Below are 23,050 nucleotides of genomic sequence, written 5' to 3'. Positions count from 1 at the left end.
AGACATAATATCATATAAAACGCAGACATCATATCATATAAACGCAGACATCATATCATATAAACGCAGACATAATGTCAAATAAACGCAGACATAATATCATATAAACGCAGACATCATATCATATAAACGCAGACATGATATCATATAAAACGCAGACATGATATCATATAAACGCAGACATAATATCATATATACGCAGACATAATATCATATAAACGCAGACATAATATCATATATAAGCAGACATCATATCATATAAACGCAGACATAATATCATTAACGCAGACATCATATCAAATAAACGCAGACATCATATCATATAAACGCAGACATCATATCATATAAACGCAGACATCATATCATATAAACGCAGACATCATATCATATAAACGCAGACATCATATCATATAAAACGCAGACATAATATCATATAATGGCAGACAGTCTAATTAAGCAGGAGCAGAAAGCTGAGGCTACATTGGGCGTAGGATCACCGAAATTGGACAGCAGAAGACGGGTCTGCTGAATGTTGATTTGTGCTTCAGACACGGCCAGGTCAGAATTTGGTGACAATGCAGGAATTGAACCTGCCTTGTGTCCCCGGTCCAGGCTGGTGGTGTCATGGTCTGGGGAATGTTTCCTTGGCACACTTTGGGCCCATTATTACCAATCAATCATTGCTGAATTCTTGCTGATCCCTTAATGGCCACAATATAGTATAGTGTACCGCACCCCTAATAAATCACTGGTAGGGTGCATGTAATAAGAGGGTACAGCTCCCACATCAGCCTTCATAAGCAGAAGCCAAGTAGTGTTATTTGAGCTACACAATGGATTTCCGATGTCGCGTGTAAAGAAGAAGTTTGCTCTCCACGTTTTCTGTCCTGTGTAAACTATAACCTGTAAAGATTTTTCAGTCTTATTCAATGATGGGTTCTTGTTCTGTTTCATAAGTGCAGTGACCCAGGACAGGTAATCCACATTCACTCCACTGAAGTCAGACCCAAAAAAGGTGAATGCTGATTGTTATGGGGAATGGTATTCATCTCAGATGTCAAGACAGCCAATCTGCTTGTAAATTGCTATCTGAGCACCCCCCCCCCATTGGGATAAAGAAACAGAAGCTGCCTTTGATGACTTGTATATTGAGGGTCCATGTTACAGGCCCATCATCTTTAAAGTGTAAAGCCCATTTTTTTTGGATGGAGTTCATGTTACCTCCGGGGGGAGGAGTTCACACGTGTGGCTGAGAGGCAATAAAACAGGTGGTTCATCTACATTTTTACTGCTCCCCAGCCACCCGCTGACAAGCTAACATTCCAGCCGGACCGTGCTGTACACATCGGCAAAAATCATACCACATCTTGCGTTTGCCAGGCGTTGCCACCGTCATCATTAAGATGCATAGGACTGTGCCACCACCATGTGCCAAATGCTTGGCATGAGTGCGGTAATTCCATGTGAAATGCCCCCTTTGGATAAAAAAACAAAAAAGCAGGCGATGAGGAAGCAGCAGTGTCGCCTCCTGAACGCCTGGAAGCTGCTGCCTTACCACCCTCAAAAAAGCAACCCACCGCAGATCACTTCAGAGGGGTGTAAGGTCTGCCAGCGTGTGAATGAGTCCTGAGGGGTTCTGCAGTCCATTTGTCGGCTGTGACAGACATGGCATCAGACATCTTATACCTGCAGGCGGGTACACACCCTACATGGGTGCCCAGACTTATGGAGTTTATGCCTGCTGAGGCCATTGGGAGTGTCCTCTGTACCGTCCTCTGACCCCAGAGAGCTCCCTGGGTGCCGTGTGCATGTTTTAGTGTCTCTTCTGTTAATCTTTACAATGTGGTTACAGCCTCAGGTACTGGATTCTTTTTTTCCAAGCCCGGCCCTTACTGCTGGTACACCCGGGCCATTGTGAGCACTTTACAAGCAGCTTACACCACGGGGCCTCTTTATAGGGCTGTACAAAGAGCAGGTATGATGCACAATCGCCCAGATTAGTGCGACTGACTCTGGTTTTTATGGGTTTTTGTACTTTGTTTTCTCTCATTTTTAAAAAAAAAGTATTTTATTGATTTTCCAAGTAATCATACAGAATGCAAACGCAAAGGAAAATAAAACGACAGACAAAAAGACTATTCAGTTGTACATGTCACATCTGCGTGGACAATATTTTGGTACAAAATACATCACATCACTGCAAGGTAGTCCCATATCGAGAACACTAAAATATTATACTCATGTGTCTTCACTATACTATAGCAACGTATATCCAAGGATGACGGCTACCGTCAGTGCCCAGCCTGCTCTGAAGAATATTCCTCTGGCAACTCCAAGCGTCCTAGGGTGTTGGCTAATTTTCTTTCTAGGTACCAGCTTGTGAGCCTGAATGGATATACCAAAATAAATAACTCCGCCTCCTTATACTGGTACAGTATGAAAGGTTCCCACTTCATAAAAAAAGCTGTGGTGTGGGGGCGGGGGGGGGGGGGGGGGGGGGCTGTGCGGATAGCCAATGGTGCATAATTGTGCGCTTGGCCAGCAGCAAGGCCACATAAATCCAGCTTAGTTTCTTCCTACTAAGGCCTCGTTCACACCTGAACGTTTTGTAGCGCGTTCTACGCTCGACAAACGCTCTACTAAACGCTCAAACATCTAAATCCCATTGTATTCAATGGGTCTGGTTCACACCTTGCCGTATCTCAGCCCGTCCCTAACGCAATACAAAACGGCCCACGCCTGAAAAGGTACAGGTACTACTTTGGGCCGTTTTTGTTGCGCGTTTCCATTGGGATACAGCCAAGTAGCCCTCGGAAACGCGCGTTTGTCGCGCAATTTTTTTCCCCGCGAACCGCGGTATAAAAAAGGCGCGACAGACGCGCATATGCAATACGCCTAGGTGTGAACCAGGCCTAAGTGTAGGGAAGTGGCTCCCATAGCTAAAAAGGCAAAGCCATGGATCAAGAGGCAAAGGGAGGTCCTGTATATCAGATATATGGGAGAGGACCAATTCCCAGAAAGTGACGACATGAGGACAGTCCCAGAGACAGCGGCGAAGTGATGCCCCTTCCAGAGAACATTTGGGGCAGGCCGTTAAGCACGGACTAGGGGCTTTTATTTTATGAAAAAAATCAAAAGCATAATATGCCTTGTGGACTATTTTGAAGTGGGTCTCCCGCCACTGTTCATTCGGGGTTCAGTTCCTAATGTTATGACATCCCTCAAGGATAGTGTTTTCATAATCCTCAAGAGGAAATTCCTTCCTCCATTTCATGAGGGAAGTTCTAGTTGGTTTAGGCATAAAGTAAGCATTCAACAGGGGATATCATTTGGCAATGGATCCGGGGGTCGAGGACGATATGCTGTCTAATGCTGTATTCTGAAAAATTGTACTGGGCAATATTGTTTCGCTGCGCCAATGGTGGGTCAGTTGAAAGTATTGGAAGTGGTGACCGGATGGAAGACCAAATTTGGCTTGTAACTCTGGGAAAGCAAGGGGGCGATGGGTTTCTGGGTCAAATAGCTGAGTCACTTTTAGGAGCCCCCCCTGCCGCCTAAAGTCTACATCCCCTGCTTTCCGAGGCCTGAGTGAAGTGGGGATTATTCAGTATGGGGGTATGCATGGAGATGTACGGATGTAGTCCTGCTTTCAATCTGTATTCTCGCCACGTGGGGGGGGGATGTGCAGCTTTGTCCTAGGCAAGGCAGCAACGCCGCCCTCAGCGAATCTGCCGCTCCAGGCAAACGCCTTGTTTGCCTCGCGGCAGATACGCCCCTGACTGTATCCCTTACTAAGGCGTTATTGGGCAGTGAAAGCGGTAAGTTTCTAGTACGAGTATGGAGTAGTGCTCCACCATGGGGGAAACCATTTCAGTTTCTAAAGTGAGATTGGAGTAGCAGGAGGTACCTAGCAACCAATCATAAGCATGACGCAGAAGACACGCCAAATTGTAAGCTCGGATGTTAGGGAGCCCCATACCTCCCTCCAACTTATGGACTTGTAGTTGACGATACGAAATACGGGGGCGCTTGGAATTCAGTAAATGTTCTTTCCAGAAGCTGAATATCACCATGTTTCAGTAGTAGCGGGATCGTTTGGAGGGGGTAGAGTAATTTAGGGAAGCTCAACATTTTAAGGACGTGACCCCTACCAAAAAGCGAAAGGGGAAGCACTGTCCAAGTCTCCGGTTCTTTCATAATTTTCGCAATAAGAGGTTTGTAGTTAAGTGTGTATAGCGAGGAAGGTTGACTACGTTTTCTCTCATTTTAAAACGCACTTAGAATCAGATGTTCTGCTCAGGAATGTGTCGGTGTAACCCTTCCAGAACAGCGCCATCTTTGTTCAGGCATCAACCAGGGTCACGGTCTACTTTCTAAATTGAGATGCCGGCTCAGAGATGACACAAGCCTGTAAATCCCGGTGCCGTGCCGTGTAGTTCTTGGCTGTGTTCACAAATGCCTGATGCAGATCAGCCCTTGCTGCAGCCTCTCACCTTGTTACTTCCAAAGTTACAATCTGATCACTGGGGATAGAGGAGACCGAGGAGATGCTTCCTCCTGCCTGCAGCAGGCTGATGCCATCATCAAAAGCAAAGCAAAGTCACCGACATAAGCTGATGAACAGATTTTCAGTGATAAAAGGCGGAGTTTTTCTGAACTTATTCATGCAGATGTGTAACGTTGCTGAGAGGACCACTTTACATACGCCCATTTGTATTGGCAAAGCTCACATACACTTTTTCCTTTAACAACTTGTAACAAACAAGATGGAAGCCATTTTGTATGTTGTCTTAGTGCAAAGAGTATGTGAAGCTTTACCCTCAAAACCAATGCTTCCCTCTATGTATGATGAATAATAATAACATAGACACGTCAGGTGTAAAATGCTGTGATTGTGAAATACTTACACTTGCAGAACATTCACTTCCTGCTTTGAAAGGGCAAAATGACTTCAGTTCGGCAAAGCAATGCACACTAGGATTGCCTTGTCATCAGCAGAGCATTGCTGGGAAATCTCATCTGTAATCTCACCAGATCTCAGGGAAAGATATTTTATTCCCCTGAAATGATGTGCATGGTCACATGTCCTAGTCACATGTGACAGTAATCTAGGAAGTAATAGGAGAGCTAGTAATCTGCACTTAGTAATCATGGCCACTGTCAGAAGACTGGGGAAGAAAAGAGAAATAAGGAATGCAAAGAATACAAAGCTGGCAATTATGTAGAAGTATGTGTGTGTAGATTGTCATTCCTAGGGATGCACAGATACTTTTGGAGTACCAGTGCAGATACTTGGCATTTTCATGAGAACTACCAGGGTTGCAGCTGGGACCTGGCTCTGGCACTCCACCACTGTCCTGAAATCATTAGTCTGTATTGTTGTAGAAAAACACATGACAATAACCAAAAATGTGTCAGTACTCGTATCTGTGAGTACTTGGGCAAGTATCAGTACTTGTACCCACAAAACTGGTATCTGTGCATCACTTATTTATATTTATAAAAACAAAATCATACATTAAAACAGAGATGTAGAAATCCCAGGAGCTCCGTGTGCTCCTTACAAATGACAGCTGCCTCCTAACCTGTGAGTTTTTCTCTAGTGTAGTCTTGGAGCTGGAAAAGTATCTGTACTTGTACCGAGTACGGTGCATCCCTAGTCATTACTAAACATTTCTAAAGGTGTAATAGATGGTCAGCATCAACCAACAGACCTGCAGTTTCTCAAAGCCACCACGAGATGGCAGCACGGTCCCTACAATATCTTAGCGATATACCACTGCAGTTATCAAAGTGATATCCTATATCCTGTATGTGTAGGGAGTTCCGTTTTTTTTCAGCCAGAAGGTAAACATGAGTTTAACCACAAAAACACCACAGAAGAGGTAGATGAGGATACCTGGTGATAGTTAATTCTGATCTGAGACTTTAATTATGTGGTTGGCCCAAAAAGGTGAATGAACACCCCAAATATTTCAACATTTCAGAAGACTTGAGTTGAATGTGTTTTTTAAATTTTATTAACAGTTGAACAATGAAAAACAACATCCTGAATACAAAACGAGAAACTCCTACACTTCCAATATATAAAATGGGAAATATGGGGAAAAAAAACACTGCTAACTACTTAAAGGGCCACCGAACATAACCGAGAATATTCCTTATTAAAGCCACAGATTATCCCCACACACAAGAGGAGAGGGGAGATCGGACTTACAGATTTACCCACAATAACGAATTCCATATCGGATGTGTTGAGTGGCCCTTAAATATTTCATCAGCTATTATACAAAGCACCTGAGTGGCTGGTGTACGACGGCCGGAGCCACGCAGAATATTCTGTCACCCCCCAATGTGGCTCCCCCGTCCTGTGCTTTTCAATATTGCTGTTAGTGCACCATGTGGCTCGCACTATGATGTGTACAGAACGACACACAATGATCTTTTCCTAAGCATCTTCTACAAGCTTCACAGCTACAAACAAACACAACACAGAGTCAAGTTTTAAATGGAAAATGTTTTTCGGTCAACGTTGTCCCTCCCCCCCCCATCCTTCTGAGGTCTGTTGGCACGTGTAATCATCGCAGCTTCCGACGTCTAAATCGCCGATCGGCTGCGTCCTAACTCTGTGGAAATAAAAACATCAGTTGGCTTTGGGGTGAAAGCCGGTATCCCAGCTATCTATGTACAAACATATCGAAGCTGCTTGTACATCGAGAACGTGTATTATGAAATATGAATTACCAAACAACAAGCAAGGAACATACAAGGGAGAGTCTGCTCCTTAAAGTGAATGTAAACCCTAATAATGAACTTCTATCATTTCCTCCTTTTATTCTGTTAAATATATCTATGAAAAGAGTTTTGTTATATCTGATGATCCTGCCAGAATCTGATAACTTCTGCCTGTGCCGTGCTCTCATCAGTCACATCCACGGTTCCCAATCTGGGGTATGCATTCCCTAGGGGTACACATCAGGATGTTGAGGTGTACGTGAAAAAAGATCAGTGATAGGGTCACCCAGCAATCAGGCATCATGCTAGGATGCAGGCAGCCAGGCCACACAGCGTCATTGGTTGCTAGGATGCAGGCAGCCAGGCCACACAGCGTCATTGGTTGCTAAGATGCAGGCAGCCAGGCCACACAGCGTCATTGATTGCTAGGATGCAGGCAGCCAGGCCACACAGCGTCATTGGTTGCTAAGATGCAGGCAGCCAGGCCACACAGCGTCATTGGTTGCTAGGATGCAGGCAGCCAGGCCACACAGCGTCATTGGTTACTAGGATGCAGGCAGCCAGGCCACACGGCGTCAGTGGTTGCTAGGATGCAGGCAGCCAGGCCACACAGCATCATTGGTTGCTAAGATGCAGGCAGCCAGGCCACACAGCGTCATTGGTTACTAGGATGCAGGCAGCCGGGTGGAACAGTGTCATGTGTTTCCATGATGCAGATTGCCTAGCCACAAAGTTTCATTGGTTGTTCAGGGGCTGGCAGCCAGCTTGCCTGCACCATCAAATGCATGGTGCTGTGTGGCCCGGCCATCTGCATCCCACCAACCAATGACACTATGAAGCCTGGTTACCGGTATCCTAGCAACCAATGATGCTTTACAGCCTGATTGCCTGCATCCTAGCAACCAATGACACTGCGCGGCCTGGTTGCCTGTATCCTAGCAACCAATAATGCCATGTGACCTGACTGCCTACAACATCGCACCCATTGACGCTGTGCAACTTGGCCACCTGCATCCTTGGGACCAATGACACTATGCAGTTTGGCCACCTGCATCCTAGCAACAGATAAAGCTGTGGGGCCCAGCCACCTGCAACCAATGACCATGCGGGGCCTGGCTACCTTCATCAGGAGAGATGAATGTGGAGAGGAGTGAAGAGGGAGGGGAACAGAAAAAGAGGGGGCACAAATGAATGAGAGCGCAGGGGAGGAAGAGACACACTGAGGAGGGAGGGAAAGGAGCCGGGGCTGCAGGTCATTCATGATGGAGTGGGAATGGGGCTCAGCAATACTGCTGCACTCTTGAACATATGTCAGGGCCTCCAGGTCACTAGATAGGGTTAAGCATAGCACTATTAGTCCTGCCCCCTACTTCTCCCTTTATCCCAGAGAAGTGTTGGGGGGGGGTGTACAATTTATGGAAATGGTCTGTTAAGGGGTACACAAGTGTATGTTTTGGCAATGGAGGTGTTCTGAAGTCTTGTCCTAGGGCAACAACTCGGTTCCTCTATACAGTACAATAAGCGTTGTCACCCTAAGGGCCTGTTCACATGATATCAGGTGCGGATCTGAAGACTGATGCAGTGCGTTTGTCCACGTTTTTGCCACGTTTTTGATGCGTTCCAGTAAAAAAAACAAAAAACACATAGGGATACATTGGGATGCATTTTGAGTGCAGCAGCGTACGGAGCCGGTCAGCACAGAAAACGGACGTCGTGTGAACAGGCCCTTAGACAGGAAGTGTGTTACTAGCAGGATCACCAGATGAAAATGAGGAGAAAAAAAAGCCTGAAAAAAGAAAACCAAACGCCCTCCTAAACTTCCATAAACACTCTCTGTGGCCGAGACTCCACCCTGAATTGTATTACAGAGTACAGGAGTCAGTCTGCGGCGGGTTTCTCACCTGTCTGGCCAGACTTTCTAAGTAGGAGTTGAAGTTGCCCCGAATGAAGCTGGCGGTAGTAGAAAAGCAGCTGCACAGCAGCGAGGGAATGCTATCTCCGATCTTCCTGGTCAGCAACATGGCGACCGTCAGCGAAGCCTTCTCTTGCTCGATGCCGGCCGGGATGTTTTTCAGCAGAGATTGAACCACCGCCTCAAACCGCTGGAAGCAACACAGAAAAGGTTAATGCAACATAGGGGCACCGACTACACAGGGACACAGAACTCCAGCCACAGTGCTAAATACACAATCGAAGCCCCCAGATGTGAGCTGTGCAACTATCACACCCATTGTCAGTGGAGAATCACACATCCCTGCCAGAAGGTGAACCCAGGGAGGTCACACCGCTATTCACTATGGCTGCATCGTCCTCCTGGAGCTCTACAAATTCCTGAAGCTGCCCCTTTGACATGTTTCAAACATGTGCCTGAAACATGTCAGCATTATTTGATGCAGTACAGCGTCTATCTGATCTATGGTGGACGGTAGATGTAGGAAGGTGATTTTACTAGGCAGGTATACCAGCTGCACTTAACATGATTAAACCTATAAGTGGGATTTGGCGGGTTTTAATGGTTAGAGTTATTTGACCATTTAATGGTGTCCGTTTCTCATGAATTATACACGCACCACAGCTGCCATCAGCGATATTACAAAGGGGTGGAACGCCTGTGTGATAGGTTAAAAGGGTTATTAAACCCTTGCATGTTTTTGCATACATCTCCTGCTAGCACTCTCCGCCGCGCACTCTCGTCTGAACATCTGAAAATTTCTCGGGCGAACGCAAAGCATCTTGGGGCGGACGCATGCGCAGTTCAGATGTTATACTCACCTGAACCTCAGAGCTGGCTTGTTTTTAGACCGGTCCTTGGAGCCTCTCTGCCTCTGTGCTGCAATGGTCTAAGGTCTGCGAGTCATCACATTCTATACACTGTATATAGGCTGTGAGGACATTGAGGGACACACCATCTCTGCAGCAGAGACAGGCTGGAGCTGCCAGCGCCGAGGATTGGGTGAGTATAACTGTTATTTTTGACCCTAGGCAAAAATGAGCAAACTTAACCCTTGCTGTGTGTGGGGTGGGGTGGGGGGGGATATACGTTCGATATTAAGGAACATGAATGGAACCAGAATTATTTCTCACAAAAATGAATGAATTTATATAATGAATGATGACTTCCCAGGGCAGTGCCCGGAGAGACCCGACCATAGTCGCCCGGATGTGACCCTCGGAGCAGCACTATGTATCAATACGTACACTCTCCGTCAGAGAATCGTCTAGAATCTCATTAATGAGACTCTCCACCACCTCCTGCTTGATCAGCGCCTCCCGCTCAAAGCGGTCGCCCAGTTCCGCCAGCTGAGCACCAATCCTGCGGCAGAGTTCGTCATCCAAGCCTGGGTGCGGCCCTGAAAAGAGAAGACAGTAATGGACGCGCTGAAAAACTTTATGCCGTATTGCAAACTGTCCCTTTCATATTTATATCTTTACATTCCCTGCTAGGGAAGGGAGACTCAGAAATCCATCTGCAGCAGCAGCATCATACAGCAACTGTGCCAACTTACCATTACAGTGGCACCGCCAGGTGCATTTTTAAGAGAATTCAGCCATGTCAGCCGGTGCCCAGACACCTTGCGATAATCGTACGATAATCGCAGGAAATCCCGCGATCGTACGATTATCGCAAGGTTTGTGGAAGGCGTGTGACCGTTTTTACTGTACGGTCGCATGACTTTTATCTTAGGAACATGTTCGAAACCCCGCCGAGAATCGTACGATTGTTGGCGGGTGTGTGGCATGTTCGTAAGATAAATGCCGCACGGGCCGGTGTGCGCAAGCGCACTGCCCGTTCAGCATTGCGTTCATCGGAAGTACTATCTGCCTGTCCAAGATAGGCAGATCGTACGTATATTTAATTACCATACAAACATCGCAAACTTACGATGGTTGTAAGGTCTGTGGCCAGCTTAGGTTTCATTTGGTCCGGGTGTCATGAAGAGAAGCATTGCTTCATCTGCTCACTAGAGGGAGGAACACAAGTCGCCAGTTATTTGCTCTCTCTTTCTCTCTCAAGCTCAATAGCCGTCACCAGAACAGGATAAGAGGGGATACTCCTTCTGGTGGCAACTGTGTCTTCCTTCCACTTACTGTTTTGTTGTGTCTCTTAGATAGGAACAAAAGGGAAAAATGTACCCAATGGCGACACAGACTACTACAATAAAAGAAATTGACAGAAGATCTCCCCCTTCCAAACTCTATCCAACATTTAAAGTGCATTTCTGTTTTTGTAGCCAAATTGGAATAATATTTGTTACATGTTTCTCATTCACATAGCATGCCATAAATTTGTATTTTTAAATTGCTGCTCACACATTACACGGTCATATCTATGTTATGCATCGAGCTTCTGTAGGAGGAGCCTTACCACAAGCAGTGGTATCAGCAGAGAGTATTGAATCCTTCAAAAATCAATTAGATATCGTCCGCAGAGACCGTAACATACAGAGGTACAGGTACTCTTAAAAACTAGACCACACAGGGACTATAATACAGACATGCACGCACGCACGGACAACACACACACACAGACACACAAAGGTAGAACTTGATGGACCCGTGTCTTTATTGAACCTCAAATACTATGTAACCATGTACCTAGACTTCTAGAAGGTAACATGAAGGGAGGATTGAGTAACCAATGTAAATAAAAAAGGAGGAAGGGGTCCCTCTTACCAGGCCAGAGGCATCCCCTGCAGCCACTGGGTCTCTATGATATGCTCTGTATCAGTACCAGGGTCCATAGCATCTGCAAGGGTCAGAGATGAAAGTATTGTTGACCACCAGGCTCCAACACCCCATCCCCAGGATGACTGGCTCCCACTGAGGAATCCCTCCTGAAGAACCCAGGTAGGTGAAAGAAGGAGCAGACCAGGCAACAAAACTAATTAGGGGAATGGAGGACCAGAGCTATAAGACAAGGCTTCTGACCTTAAACATGTTTATGCTGGAATTAAGGAGATTAAGGGGGGATATGATTTTCATGTACAAGATGTTCAATGGTGACAGCAACATTGGCAACAAACTGTTTGAGATTAACTCCATTACAAAAACTAGAGGCCGCCACCTAAAGTTGGTGGAGAAAAAATTCCAGCACAATGGGCGAAGAGGGTTCTTTACAGTAAGAGCGGTTAAGGTCTGGAACTCGCTGCCATCGGCAGTAATTTCAGCCAAGAGTGTAGATTTGTTCAAGAAACGTTTGGACAATTTCTTGAGGGACCGTAATATCCAGGGATACCAGTATCCCTAAGAATGAGATGATGTGTGGACCTATATGGGTTGGACTTGATGGACGTATGTCTTTATTCAACCCCAAATACTATGTAACTATGTTATTGGAATACTCCGAGGGGACAAGTCTAACTGGCTGTATGTTGTCTGGCCTGACCTGCAAGGGACACGGGGAGAAAGTTCTGTAGGAGGAATGAATAATTGTCCATTTCTGTCCCTTTCAGGTGAATGGGTTCCCTTACTCATGTGCAGTGCTGTCAGATTTTGAGTCCACACACACTTAAAGCAGTGATGCTAATCCATAGAAAGCACACTGACACTTCTCAATATTAACAATAAATATTGATTGGGGAAAAACAACGTTAAGTGGAACTTTACCCCCTTTTACTAAAAAAGTCACAGCAGCATGCAGCTCTGTGTGCTGATTTAAAATCATCTTACATTCATTAGTTACACAAGCTTGCTTTTCATTTACATACAAATAGAGATTTACTTGGATGTAATCCTGGGAAGGTTACATCGGCAGAGCATTGCTGGTAAATCTCACAAGATCTCAGGGAAAGGCATTTTCCTCCCCTGAGATGATGTGCATGGTCACATGTCTAGTCACATGCGCCAGAGTTACAGAAAGTAAAGGGAGATGGATCATCTGCCTTTAGCAAAAATAGCAATTGTCAGAAGACTGGGGAAGAAAAGAGAAATAAGGAATGCAAAGAATACGAAGCCAGCAATCATCTAGAAGTATGTGCTTGTAGATTGTCATCACTAAACATTTCTTAAAGTGTTTTTGTTGTTATTTTAAAGATATTGGTAAAGTTTCTGTTTAAGTTCAATGCTAGTTATTAGGGATGTCCCGATACCGATACAAGCATCAGTACATAGGAAATGATGGTAGGTGGCTGTCTTAAGTCACCAAGACATATAAAAATCCATTGCTACCCAAAGCAACTTCTCCACCTGTAACTAAAATATCTGCACTAACCCAACTATTCCACAAAGAAAACTGATCAGCAAACCCAACGTCACAGCAAAGACTCATCCAACTCCCATGTGACTTACCGCTCTCTGTCACTAAACATTCTCTGTAAGGGGAAATCCCGTCTGTTTCCAATTTGCCATCTCTGTCGATAGTTTGCGCCAAGGACTCAACTGCCTCCTTATATTCAGGGCTCTGGTCCTTCTGCTTCTCTAGGAAGGTGAGGATAATCAGCTCCACTGTCATCCTGACTATGGGGGGGCTGTGAGGGGACAAAACAAAGTACAGTTAGATAGAGAAAGGAGCAGAGTCCTCCAGCAGTGCAGAGTATGTCAGGAGAGGAGAGTTGGATGGAGGAAGGAGCAGAGTATGTCAGGAGAGGAGAGTTGGATGGAGGAAGGAGCAGAGTATTTCAGCAGTGACACGGGTGGATTGTGGTGTCACCTCTGTATTACAACATTCAGCAGACAGAAGATAAATATACATTAGTCATGGAGATGAGTCATTATTTTGTGCCATCAATAACAAGAAAGAGAAACTGTTTGACTTTTGGCCTCCGTGAGGTGAGTCACATTGTTATCAGAGGATGATAAATAGCTAAATGATAGAGGAAAATCCCAACATGACACCAAGAACAATGCTTCCTGACTCAGGGCCCTCAGTTCCCTCCAAAGTCACTGTGACACATTGTTGTACTTCAGCTTCCTTCTTCCGCACACTAGATTCAAAGAAGCTGAAATATGTTTGGGTGTCATGGATTCCATTTACACCGCTCATCACCACCACCCTCCCTACTTCATTACTAAAGTCTTCCATGATGTCCCACAAAGGACAAGAGAGAAGAGTTAGAGGAAGGAGCAGAGTCCTCCGGCAATGCAGAGTATTTCAGGAGAGGAGCGTTATAGAGGAAGGACCAGAGTCCTCCAGCAGAGCAGAGTATTTCAGCGGTGACACGGGTGGATTGCGGTGTCACTCTTTATCATTGTGGATGAAGCTTGGTGCAGCAGACAGAAAATAAACCCAGGTCTGGTAGGGAGACGAGTCATACTTCCTGCTGAGTTCTCTAGAAGAGTTCCCAGCGTGGCGTGCAGCCGCCCCTATTTCAGGAATTCATGGAGAGGATTTGCATACATCATCCTTGTATGACCTTCACACGGCATTCAGCTCTGTTATTCTGCATCACACATTCTAATTGTTGGGGATGAACAATATGCGGTCACCAAGGGGCTCATTCACGTTCAGCTCATATGGGGTTTACTCATCTCTCAGTCTTTCACTGACCCGTTTATCGGTGTTGGAATGTAGAAATGGAGAAACAGAAACATAGAAGAAAAATAAAATGAATGACATCACCAGCAGGGATTTCCCGCTCTTTGGAGGGATTTCCCTTCACTTCCTGTTGCTGCAAATCTGTCCCAGAAACCACAGATGGCAAAAAAAAAACTATCAGGGTCTATAACACTCCAATAGTGTATCCAAAGGGAAATAAAAGAAAAGTTTTGACTTTAGTTCTAGTCTAACCCTCACACACAGTCCGCACGTTATGTGTTGAAGCCGGAGAAGTAGGAAATGATCAGGTTTATTTGGCAATCTGCAACACCGACATCCACACACAGATCTCTCACCGATGGGAGTTCTGCTGTCAGTGAGGCTTTTTTTTTACATTCACAAGTGAAAGGGTTTAGAGATTTCAAGGAACGGAGCAGCTGAAATTCCACAGCTCCGTCCCTGGAATTCCTTCCCCGGGGCCACAACTGCCGCCCCCCTTCCTACCAGGGGGAATTTTTATAGTGGATGCAACAGAAGAGAAAAGAAAAGCATCTCATAGGAAACAAAACTATTTAGGTGCCCACACACCTTACAATTATCTGCAGATGTTCTGTGGTCAGATGGAAAAAGTGCAACAGATTGGCCCAGGTGGAGATTCCTCCATCCACACAGTTATATGTAGATGGGAGGAATCCGTTCCACCTTTTCCATCTGACCACAGAACATCTGCAGAGAATTGTACGGTGTATGGCCAGCTTTACACAGGTAAAAAGAACAACCAAAACGTTCATTTTGCCCAAAAGAGAATGGAATCTTAAATCCCCAACATGACAAAGCCCTGTCCATGGTGGGGGGAACATTTCCCAGCATACTGGACATTTCCTGTCCCGTCATCCAGCAGCCGATCATAACAGGAAACCAGCCGGCAATGATCCAACTTCTGCGTTTAGTAGGATTTGTACGAGAACTGCACAGACACCGGGATTTACAGGAATGTGTCATCTCCGAGCCGGCATCTCAGTCCAGGAAGTGGATGGTGATCCTGGATGATGTCTGAACAAAGATGGCGCTTTCATTCTGGATAGAAAAGTAGATGAAGGCCTTGCCAGGGGGAGCGCCGTGATCCCTAATAAATACCTGGAAGTGTCACACGGACACATTACTTCAGCTGGCCATAGACAGCTCAAACGTTAGATGATTCCGGCTACATCATCCACAATTCAAGCCAGTGCCAACGGTATTTAAAAAAGGACTTGAGAGGGGTGGGAAATGAACGGCTGAACAGTGACTGCACCCTATCAGATGCAGTCACTGTTCCTGTATTCGGCCATCTGCCAGTGCCACAGCTGCCTGAATACAATAGCATGGTGAAAGGCGGAGGAGGCGAACTTCCATCCCGCCATCCCTGGGTTGGCATCACGCATTGCCATAGTCCTGGTGGCCGGCCCATCTGCACCATGGATAGGCATGACACTGTGCAAACATTTCAAGGCACCCCTAAGGAAGCCAGAGGGAACCCCAAGTCGTGGCAGCACCCCGGGTGAGAACGACTGCCTTGCAGAATGCATCCAAACCAAGCTGGGATCTGCTCTTCAAATCATTGTACAGAAGGGAATTATCAAAACTGGAGCAGCTGTGCACGGCAACCAATCAGCTTCTCTCTTTCATTTTTCAAATCTTACCTGAACAAACTGGAGAGAGAAGCCCATTGGCTGTCATGCACAGCTGCTCCAGATTTTGTCTGCTCCCGTTTTGATAAATTCCCCTCAATGTGTGTCCATCTCACCCTGACATAGCACACAGCAGATATTCCAGAGCGGGCCCTCAGCATTGCCCCGCTGTGCTACTGAAGTCCCTTCTCTGTGGCCCATCTGCAGGACACATCCACCATGAGAATCAGTAACCAAGTGATCAACATGTGACATCAAATCCACAAAACAGGGGGACGGCAATATAAAAGGTGTCAGTCTATATACTCTATATACTCCACATATACTCAGGGTGTCAGTCTATATACTCCACATATACTCAGGGTGTCAGTCTATATACTCCGCATATACTCAGGGTGTCAGTCTATATACTGTATATACTCTGCATATACTCAGGGTGTCAGTCTATATACTCCGCATATACTCAGGGTGTCAGTCTATATACTCTGCATATACTCAGGGTGTCAGTCTATATACTCCGCATATACTCAGGGTGTCAGTCTATATACTCCGCATATACTCAGGGTGTCAGTCTATATACTCCGCATATACTCAGGGTGTCAGTCTATATACTCCGCATATACTCAGGGTGTCAGTCTATATACTCCGCATATACTCAGGGTGTCAGTCTATATACTCCGCATATACTCAGGGTGTCAGTCTATATACTCCGCATATACTCAGGGTGTCAGTCTATATACTCCGCATATACTCAGGGTGTCAGTCTATATACTCCGCATATACTCAGGGTGTCAGTCTATATACTCCGCATATACTCAGGGTGTCAGTCTATATACTGTATATACTCCGCATATACTCAGGGTGTCAGTCTATATACTGTATATACTCAGGGTGTCAGTCTATATACTCCGCATATACTCAGGGTGTCAGTCTATATACTGTATATACTCAGGGTGTCAGTCTATATACTCCGCATATACTCAGGGTGTCAGTCTATATACTGTATATACTCAGGGTGTCAGTCTATATACTCCGCATATACTCAGGGTGTCAGTCTATATACTGTATATACTCAGGGTGTCAGTCTATATACTCCGCATATACTCAGGGTGTCAGTCTATAAATATACTCTGCAGAGTCAGGGTGACGTCAATACAGATGAGGAAATACCCCGCCGCTGCCTGTTACAACACGAAAACAACTCCAAAATGTGTCAGCGGAAGACGATGGTCTCTGGAGGTTTATAACCCTTCCCCTGCCACATCCCACCTTGTACCGCACAGCTGCCGCTGTGGCCCCAAGAGCTTACACTTCAGAAGAGTGGAAACATAAAAGAGAGCTCCGGTGTGAAAAACCTTCCCAGATAAGAAGATGTTCTGAAGATGAAGAATTTTGTCCAAAACAAAACCGTTTTGGCAACATTCAATGTATTTGGAGGGGCGCCCCAATACTTTTGGCAATATAGTGTACATATAGTTAGTGGGGTCGGATCGCGGATCGCACGTACTGAAGAAAAATGGAAGGGGCGCGATGGAAGATTTTTCTCAATTGAACAAAATGTTAACAGTGATTTTTTTTTATTATTGGGAAACTCCATTCATTCCAAAACCACATGTGGGTCTGGAACCCCCTGACCCGAAGGGGCTCAGCCTGTAGCCCCCCATGGGAGCCCTGCACGCCTATATGAGTTTGTTGGACGTCCCATTCTAAACCCACGGTCATCAATATGGAGTTAGTGGCCCTTTGTGGCTATAAGGCCTCATGCACACTGGCGGTGACATATATGCGTGTTTGCATGCGTTTAGTGGCGTCCACTGTGACTGGGTTCAGAGAAAACAGCATGTAAACGCATATAAAGGCAAGTACGCAGGAGAAGCTGGTCTGGGAAGCATATGCCTTTAAATAAAGGAGGCCTGTGTGTAAAGCTTCCATCAAAGGGTTCTAGTGGGGTGTTTTAATGGCATACGTAGAGTCGTTTTTCTGACACTCTAGAGACTGGCAGTGCATGCTGGGACTTGTAGTTCTGCCCCAACTGCAGCAACATTGAGCTCCCCGACAGAACACATGACAGCCGGGTGTGTGCAGGACGACAGCTGGGGAGAATTCGGGGCAGACGCGGCGTCACCGAACAGAACAATTCACAGCTCTACTGCGCAACATGACTGAAGGTCAGCTCCACCCACAACACATATTTCAGTCTTAGCAATCGCTGGATTTTTGTATTTCTTGGGTCTGACTACCCTCTGGTAAGAGACTGATGTGACCAGCTCAGTGTTCTCTGTACAGCACTGCAGTATATGTCAGAGCTATATCCTCTATATTTTATCATTTCCCAGTGAGTATACTGCCCCCTGTCATACCCTTCACACTCCTCTCCTGTACATACTGCCCCCTGTCATACCCTCCAGGGACTGATGTGACTGGCTCAGTGTTCTCTGTACAACACTATAGTATATGGCAGAGCTATATAAACGTATAATAATAATCTTTACAATTAACAGAAATATTATGAAATTCTGAGCATTTTCTAACCATCTGTCAACGACTTGAACAATGGAATTGGAGACAATGTATACAATATTTCTTCTGCTGATCTTGCCACCTCTGGCTCACATGACGCTCGCGGTTGTGAGGTGTGACTATGAACTTCCCGGGTGACAGGCAGCAGGGACTGAGAGCGGTACTTTCCCCTTTAGAGCCATTAACCCTTCGCCCTCCTCTGTAGATGGAGCTCCCCATACAGGAGAGTGGACTCAGGAAGGGGAGACGGTATTTTTTCCCTCTGCCCGGCCTGTGTGCAGGAATTGACATCTCCAGGCAGAATTGTAATTGCTATAATTCAGTGTTCTGTTCCTGGTGGATCCTCAATGCAGGAAGTGACCCCCCCTCCCTCCACCCAGGATCACACACCGGCCAGGCTTTTCCCCCCACCCCAGAAGATCCCTGATCACTTACCTGGGAGAGATCACCCTGCTCACTGCAGCAGATCCTCAGTGCTCTTCCTCCTCCTCCTCCCCTACACTCACATGGTACAGCCCACAGTGCTGCCTCTTAAAGGGGCAGGCCCTCACCAATTCAACTACTTGGAAATGAGCTGCACCCCATTGCTGGACTTGTTATATCTGTTTGCACAATCTCTGTAGTCCTCTGGTGTACAATATACAGTGTACACAGGGCATGCCGGGACTTGTAGTCCACCTGTGTATAATGTACATTGTATACATGTTATGCTGGGACTGCTAGTCCCCCTGAATAAATGTACAGTGTATACAGGTTATGCTGGGACTTCTAGTTCACCTGTGTATACTATACATTGTATACAGGTCATGCTGGAACATGTAGTTCTCCTGTGTATAATGTACAGTGTATACAGGCATAACTCCCAGCAGTCCCGGGTTCTATGGGTTGTCACACAATCTCAGCATCCTGCAGAACTAGGTCGAGTCCTACTGCTGGGCAGCTGCTTGAATGCTCGTTCCCCCACCTGGCAGATTGATCTTCTGCCCAACCTGAGCACTACAGAGCCACAGAGTGAGGCAGCATCGTCCCAACCTTATCAAGAACCAGTGCCTTCACCTTCCAGCCTCACCAAGAACCAGTGCTCCCCCCATCCTCACCAAGAACCAGTGTCCCTCTCCCAACCTCACCAAGAACCAGTGCCCCCCTCCAATCCTCACCAAGAACCAGTGCCCCCCTCCCATCCTCACCAAGAACCAGTGCTCCCCATCCATCCTCACCAAGAACCAGTGTCCCCCTCTACCAACCCCAAGAACCAGTGCCCCCAACCACCCCAAGAACCAGTGCTCTCCTCCCATCCTCACCAAGAACCAGTGCCCCCATCTTCCAACCTCACTAACAACCAGTCACTCCCCTCCCAACCTCAACAAGAACCAGTTCCCCTCCACCCAACCTTATCAAGAACCAGTGCCTTCACCTTCCAGCCTCACCAAGAACCAGTCACTCCGCCCTCTCAACCTCACCAAGAATCAGTGCCGCCCCCCCCTTCTCTGCTTACTGAGTACCAATGCCCATCCCTGAACCCCCCAAAATGGGTTTATGTGTGTCTGTGAAACTCTTTAACTCTTTCATGTGATAATATAGTTTAAATCTGAGCTCCGGCCTTCCCATCGGTCTTGCTCAATTTCAGTTCTTTCAATCATGGAGCCTCAGCATCACATGTGGGCATCACCTAGATGCGGTCTGCATGTGAATACCGCCTGCCTAGGAACTCTCCATTTTTGGTACATTTGATATTTGCATAACTCCTCCCAAGAGCCAGCCCTCTGCTTGCATCAGGGCTGACGGCTTTTGAGAGGAGTACTGAGGCAAGATGCTGTGATGTGTTTTAGGAAGCTGTGTACAGCACCCTACCAAGCCCCTCCCACCAGCCATGATCTGCTTGCACTGCATAGAGATGACATCACCGAGTCTAAAATAAGATATGTAATGAAAACAGAAAGATTTGATTGACTCAACTTCTACTTTGTGGGTACTAAGACAAATGTGTGCATTGCGGGCTGCAAGTACGCTCAGCCTTACACTAGATGCAAATGTACCTTTAGACCAGAGGTAGGCAACCCTGAGACACCATCCCATCATGCCTCTACCTCTGGGAGTCTGGGAACCTATGGCTGTCAGTCTAGCCTCATGGGACTTGTAGTTCCACAACAGCTGGACTGCCCATGTTGGCTTCTCCCAGTATGGACCATGCCCAATATTCAGTGTAATGTTGTCATCCACATTTCTCACTAGGGCACACTCCATGCGACACATACCCCCCCAGTATAAAATATAATGTATATACTGGACTGTCCGTCTTTGGCTGCCTGGCATCCATTTGGGTGAATGTTAGGAGCTCCACCATATACTGTGAGCGGACCGGTGTCCTACGAGGACGTGGAATGCCCAGCGTGTTATGAAGAATATAAATAGCCCGCTGTCAGCTCACTGCATGGAGCAATAATTACCCAACCTGGCCCTGTTTATGGCTGTACATTCACCTCATATAACCGGCGGAACATTAACCCCATATTACCGTCACATGAACATAGAATCCGGCACAAGTGGTTTCCCCCATTTTAGGGTGGACCTCCATTTATTGCACTGGTCAGTCCAGGGGGGGCGCTAGTAACACAAAGATGCTGATTTACTAAAGTCATTGAGAATATTAACAAAATAAACTGACAACATTCATGTTAATTACCCAATCATGTAATAAGGAAAATTCCCATCTACTTGTCTGCACACGATTTCCACATTGATCATTTCGTGTCAACAGTCTCAGCTCCTTCCCCCTTAAAGTTCTGTTATCAGTCTTCCCAGTGATGGAAATACACCCATCAGCCATAACAGTGGCGGACCTAATAACCAAAGGGCCCTGGTGCAAGATTTTATCTTGGGCCCCCCTCCCAAGACGGGGGGCGCGGGAGCGGATCACACTGGCCCCCTCCTCCCCCAATGGTACCTAATGTTGCAGTAGCGACCCTGCAGAGCACACCATACATCCTGCATAGCCCACCTGAGACTCTCTATGGTGGGCCCTGCAGGGTTCCAGGTGGGCTGGTCTGGTCGTCGGGATGTCGCCCCCGTACAGTTGATACCCATGTAAGGGGCCGGTCATACCCCCCTGATGGCGGTGTTCTACCAAAGGTTGTGACTACGGTGACGTGGTCACACGTTTTAACGTAATCCCGCCCTGTTTTTCGGCGGTGGAATGTGTGACCGCCAGTAGGTAAAGCATTCCAGCGCTTTCCCAGCTGTTCCAGGGCAGATCGGCATTGCAAATCGCATGTGCAGCAGAACCGATCTGCCCTGAAACAGCTGATCAGTGACATTTCAAGGTGACCGATCAGCTGTTCCAGGGCAGATCGGCATCGCACGTGGTATGTGCAGGAGAACCGATCTGCCCTGAAACAGCTGATCGGTCCTGAAATGTCACTTCTCTCCGACTGTGATCTCACATTCCACCGCACTCACAAAGTCGGATAGAAGTGACATTTCAGGACCAATCAGCTGTTTCAGGGCAGATCGGTTCTCCTGCACATACTGGGGGCCGGGCGGGCGCCCCGGTGTTCGTCCCCCGGGGCCCCTGCACTGCCCCATATTGCAGGGCCGGACCCCACTGAGGCTGTGCCCAGGACCGGACCCCACTGGGCCCCCCCCCACAGCCTCAGGCCCCGGCACCGCCTGCATCGGCGGTAGTTCCGCCACTGAGACATAATACTCTGACCAGTGAGAGGGTCCAAAACTGCAGCTCTTGTGGGATATTCCCGGTCTGCAGGGGTCAGGACCGACCAAAAGTGGTCCAAGAAAGGAGAACTGGCAACACGGTCATGGCTGGCCAAGGCTCATTGATATACAGGTGAAACTTGAATAATTAGAATATCGTGCAAAGTTCATTTATTTCACTAATGCAACTTAAAAAGTGAAACTAATATATGAGAGAGACTCATTACATGCAAAGCAAGATAATTCAAGCCGTGATTTGTCATAATTGTGATGATTATGGCTTACAGCTCATGAAAACCCCAAGAACCCCAAATCCACAACCTCAAAAAAGTAGATTATTACATGCAATCAATAAAACAAGGATTGTACATAGAACAATATCGGACCTCTGAAAAGTATAAGCATGCATATGTACTCAGTACTTGGTTTGGGCCCCTTTTGCAGCACTTACTGCAATTACTTTTGCACGATATTCTAATTATTCGAGTTTCACCTGTAAATGGGGAGTGAAGTCTGGCCTGTGTAGCCCGATCCAATGGAAGAGCTATTGGAGCTCAAATTGCTGAAAAGTTAATGTTGCTTCTGATAGAAAGATGTCTGAACTAGAGATGTAACATTTCCAGAAATTTTGAAGCCATGAGAAAAAAACCTTTTTGGAAACAAATTGAAAAAATAAATTCAGTGTGGAGTATTTTTACGAACTGAAGGTGATTTGCGGCATGCTGGGATGTGTTTTGCCATCTTTGTAGAATTTGGAAAAGGAGATTTCTTCTCACAATATTTGCACATTGCCGCTTTGCTCTCAGCAGACGTTGCACTGTGGAAATGTTTCCAAACTCTAGATGTTGGTCTCACTATTTTACTGAGAGGAGGAAAATAAAACAATGTACTGAGCAGATTCTAGGACAGTGGTGGCGAACCTTGGCGCTCCAGCTGTTTTGGA

The 23,050-nt window shown here is 46.5% G+C and overlaps 1 protein-coding gene across 1 annotated transcript; it reads right to left on the bottom strand.

The window, feature by feature from the left end:
• Positions 1 to 8,597: 8,597 nt before the first annotated feature.
• On the bottom strand, positions 8,598 to 18,877 carry LOC108791565 (BH3-interacting domain death agonist-like). The gene is made up of 6 exons (XM_018562082.1): positions 18,835 to 18,877; positions 13,060 to 13,201; positions 11,976 to 11,992; positions 11,468 to 11,570; positions 9,934 to 10,085; positions 8,598 to 8,837 (listed from the first exon to the last, which is right to left on the bottom strand). Exons 2-6 carry the CDS (start codon positions 13,184 to 13,186, stop codon positions 8,598 to 8,600), a joined length of 639 nt encoding a protein of 212 aa, XP_018417584.1. The 5' UTR covers positions 13,187 to 13,201; positions 18,835 to 18,877.
• Between the last annotated feature and the right edge of the window lie 4,173 nt (positions 18,878 to 23,050).

Source organism: Nanorana parkeri, unplaced genomic scaffold (assembly GCF_000935625.1).
Source record: "Nanorana parkeri isolate BGI_ZX_2015 unplaced genomic scaffold, ASM93562v1 scaffold560, whole genome shotgun sequence".
NCBI classification, from domain to species: domain Eukaryota; kingdom Metazoa; phylum Chordata; class Amphibia; order Anura; family Dicroglossidae; genus Nanorana; species Nanorana parkeri.
Note: the sequence above shows the minus strand (reverse complement) of the source record. Positions and strands in the feature narration are given on the sequence as shown.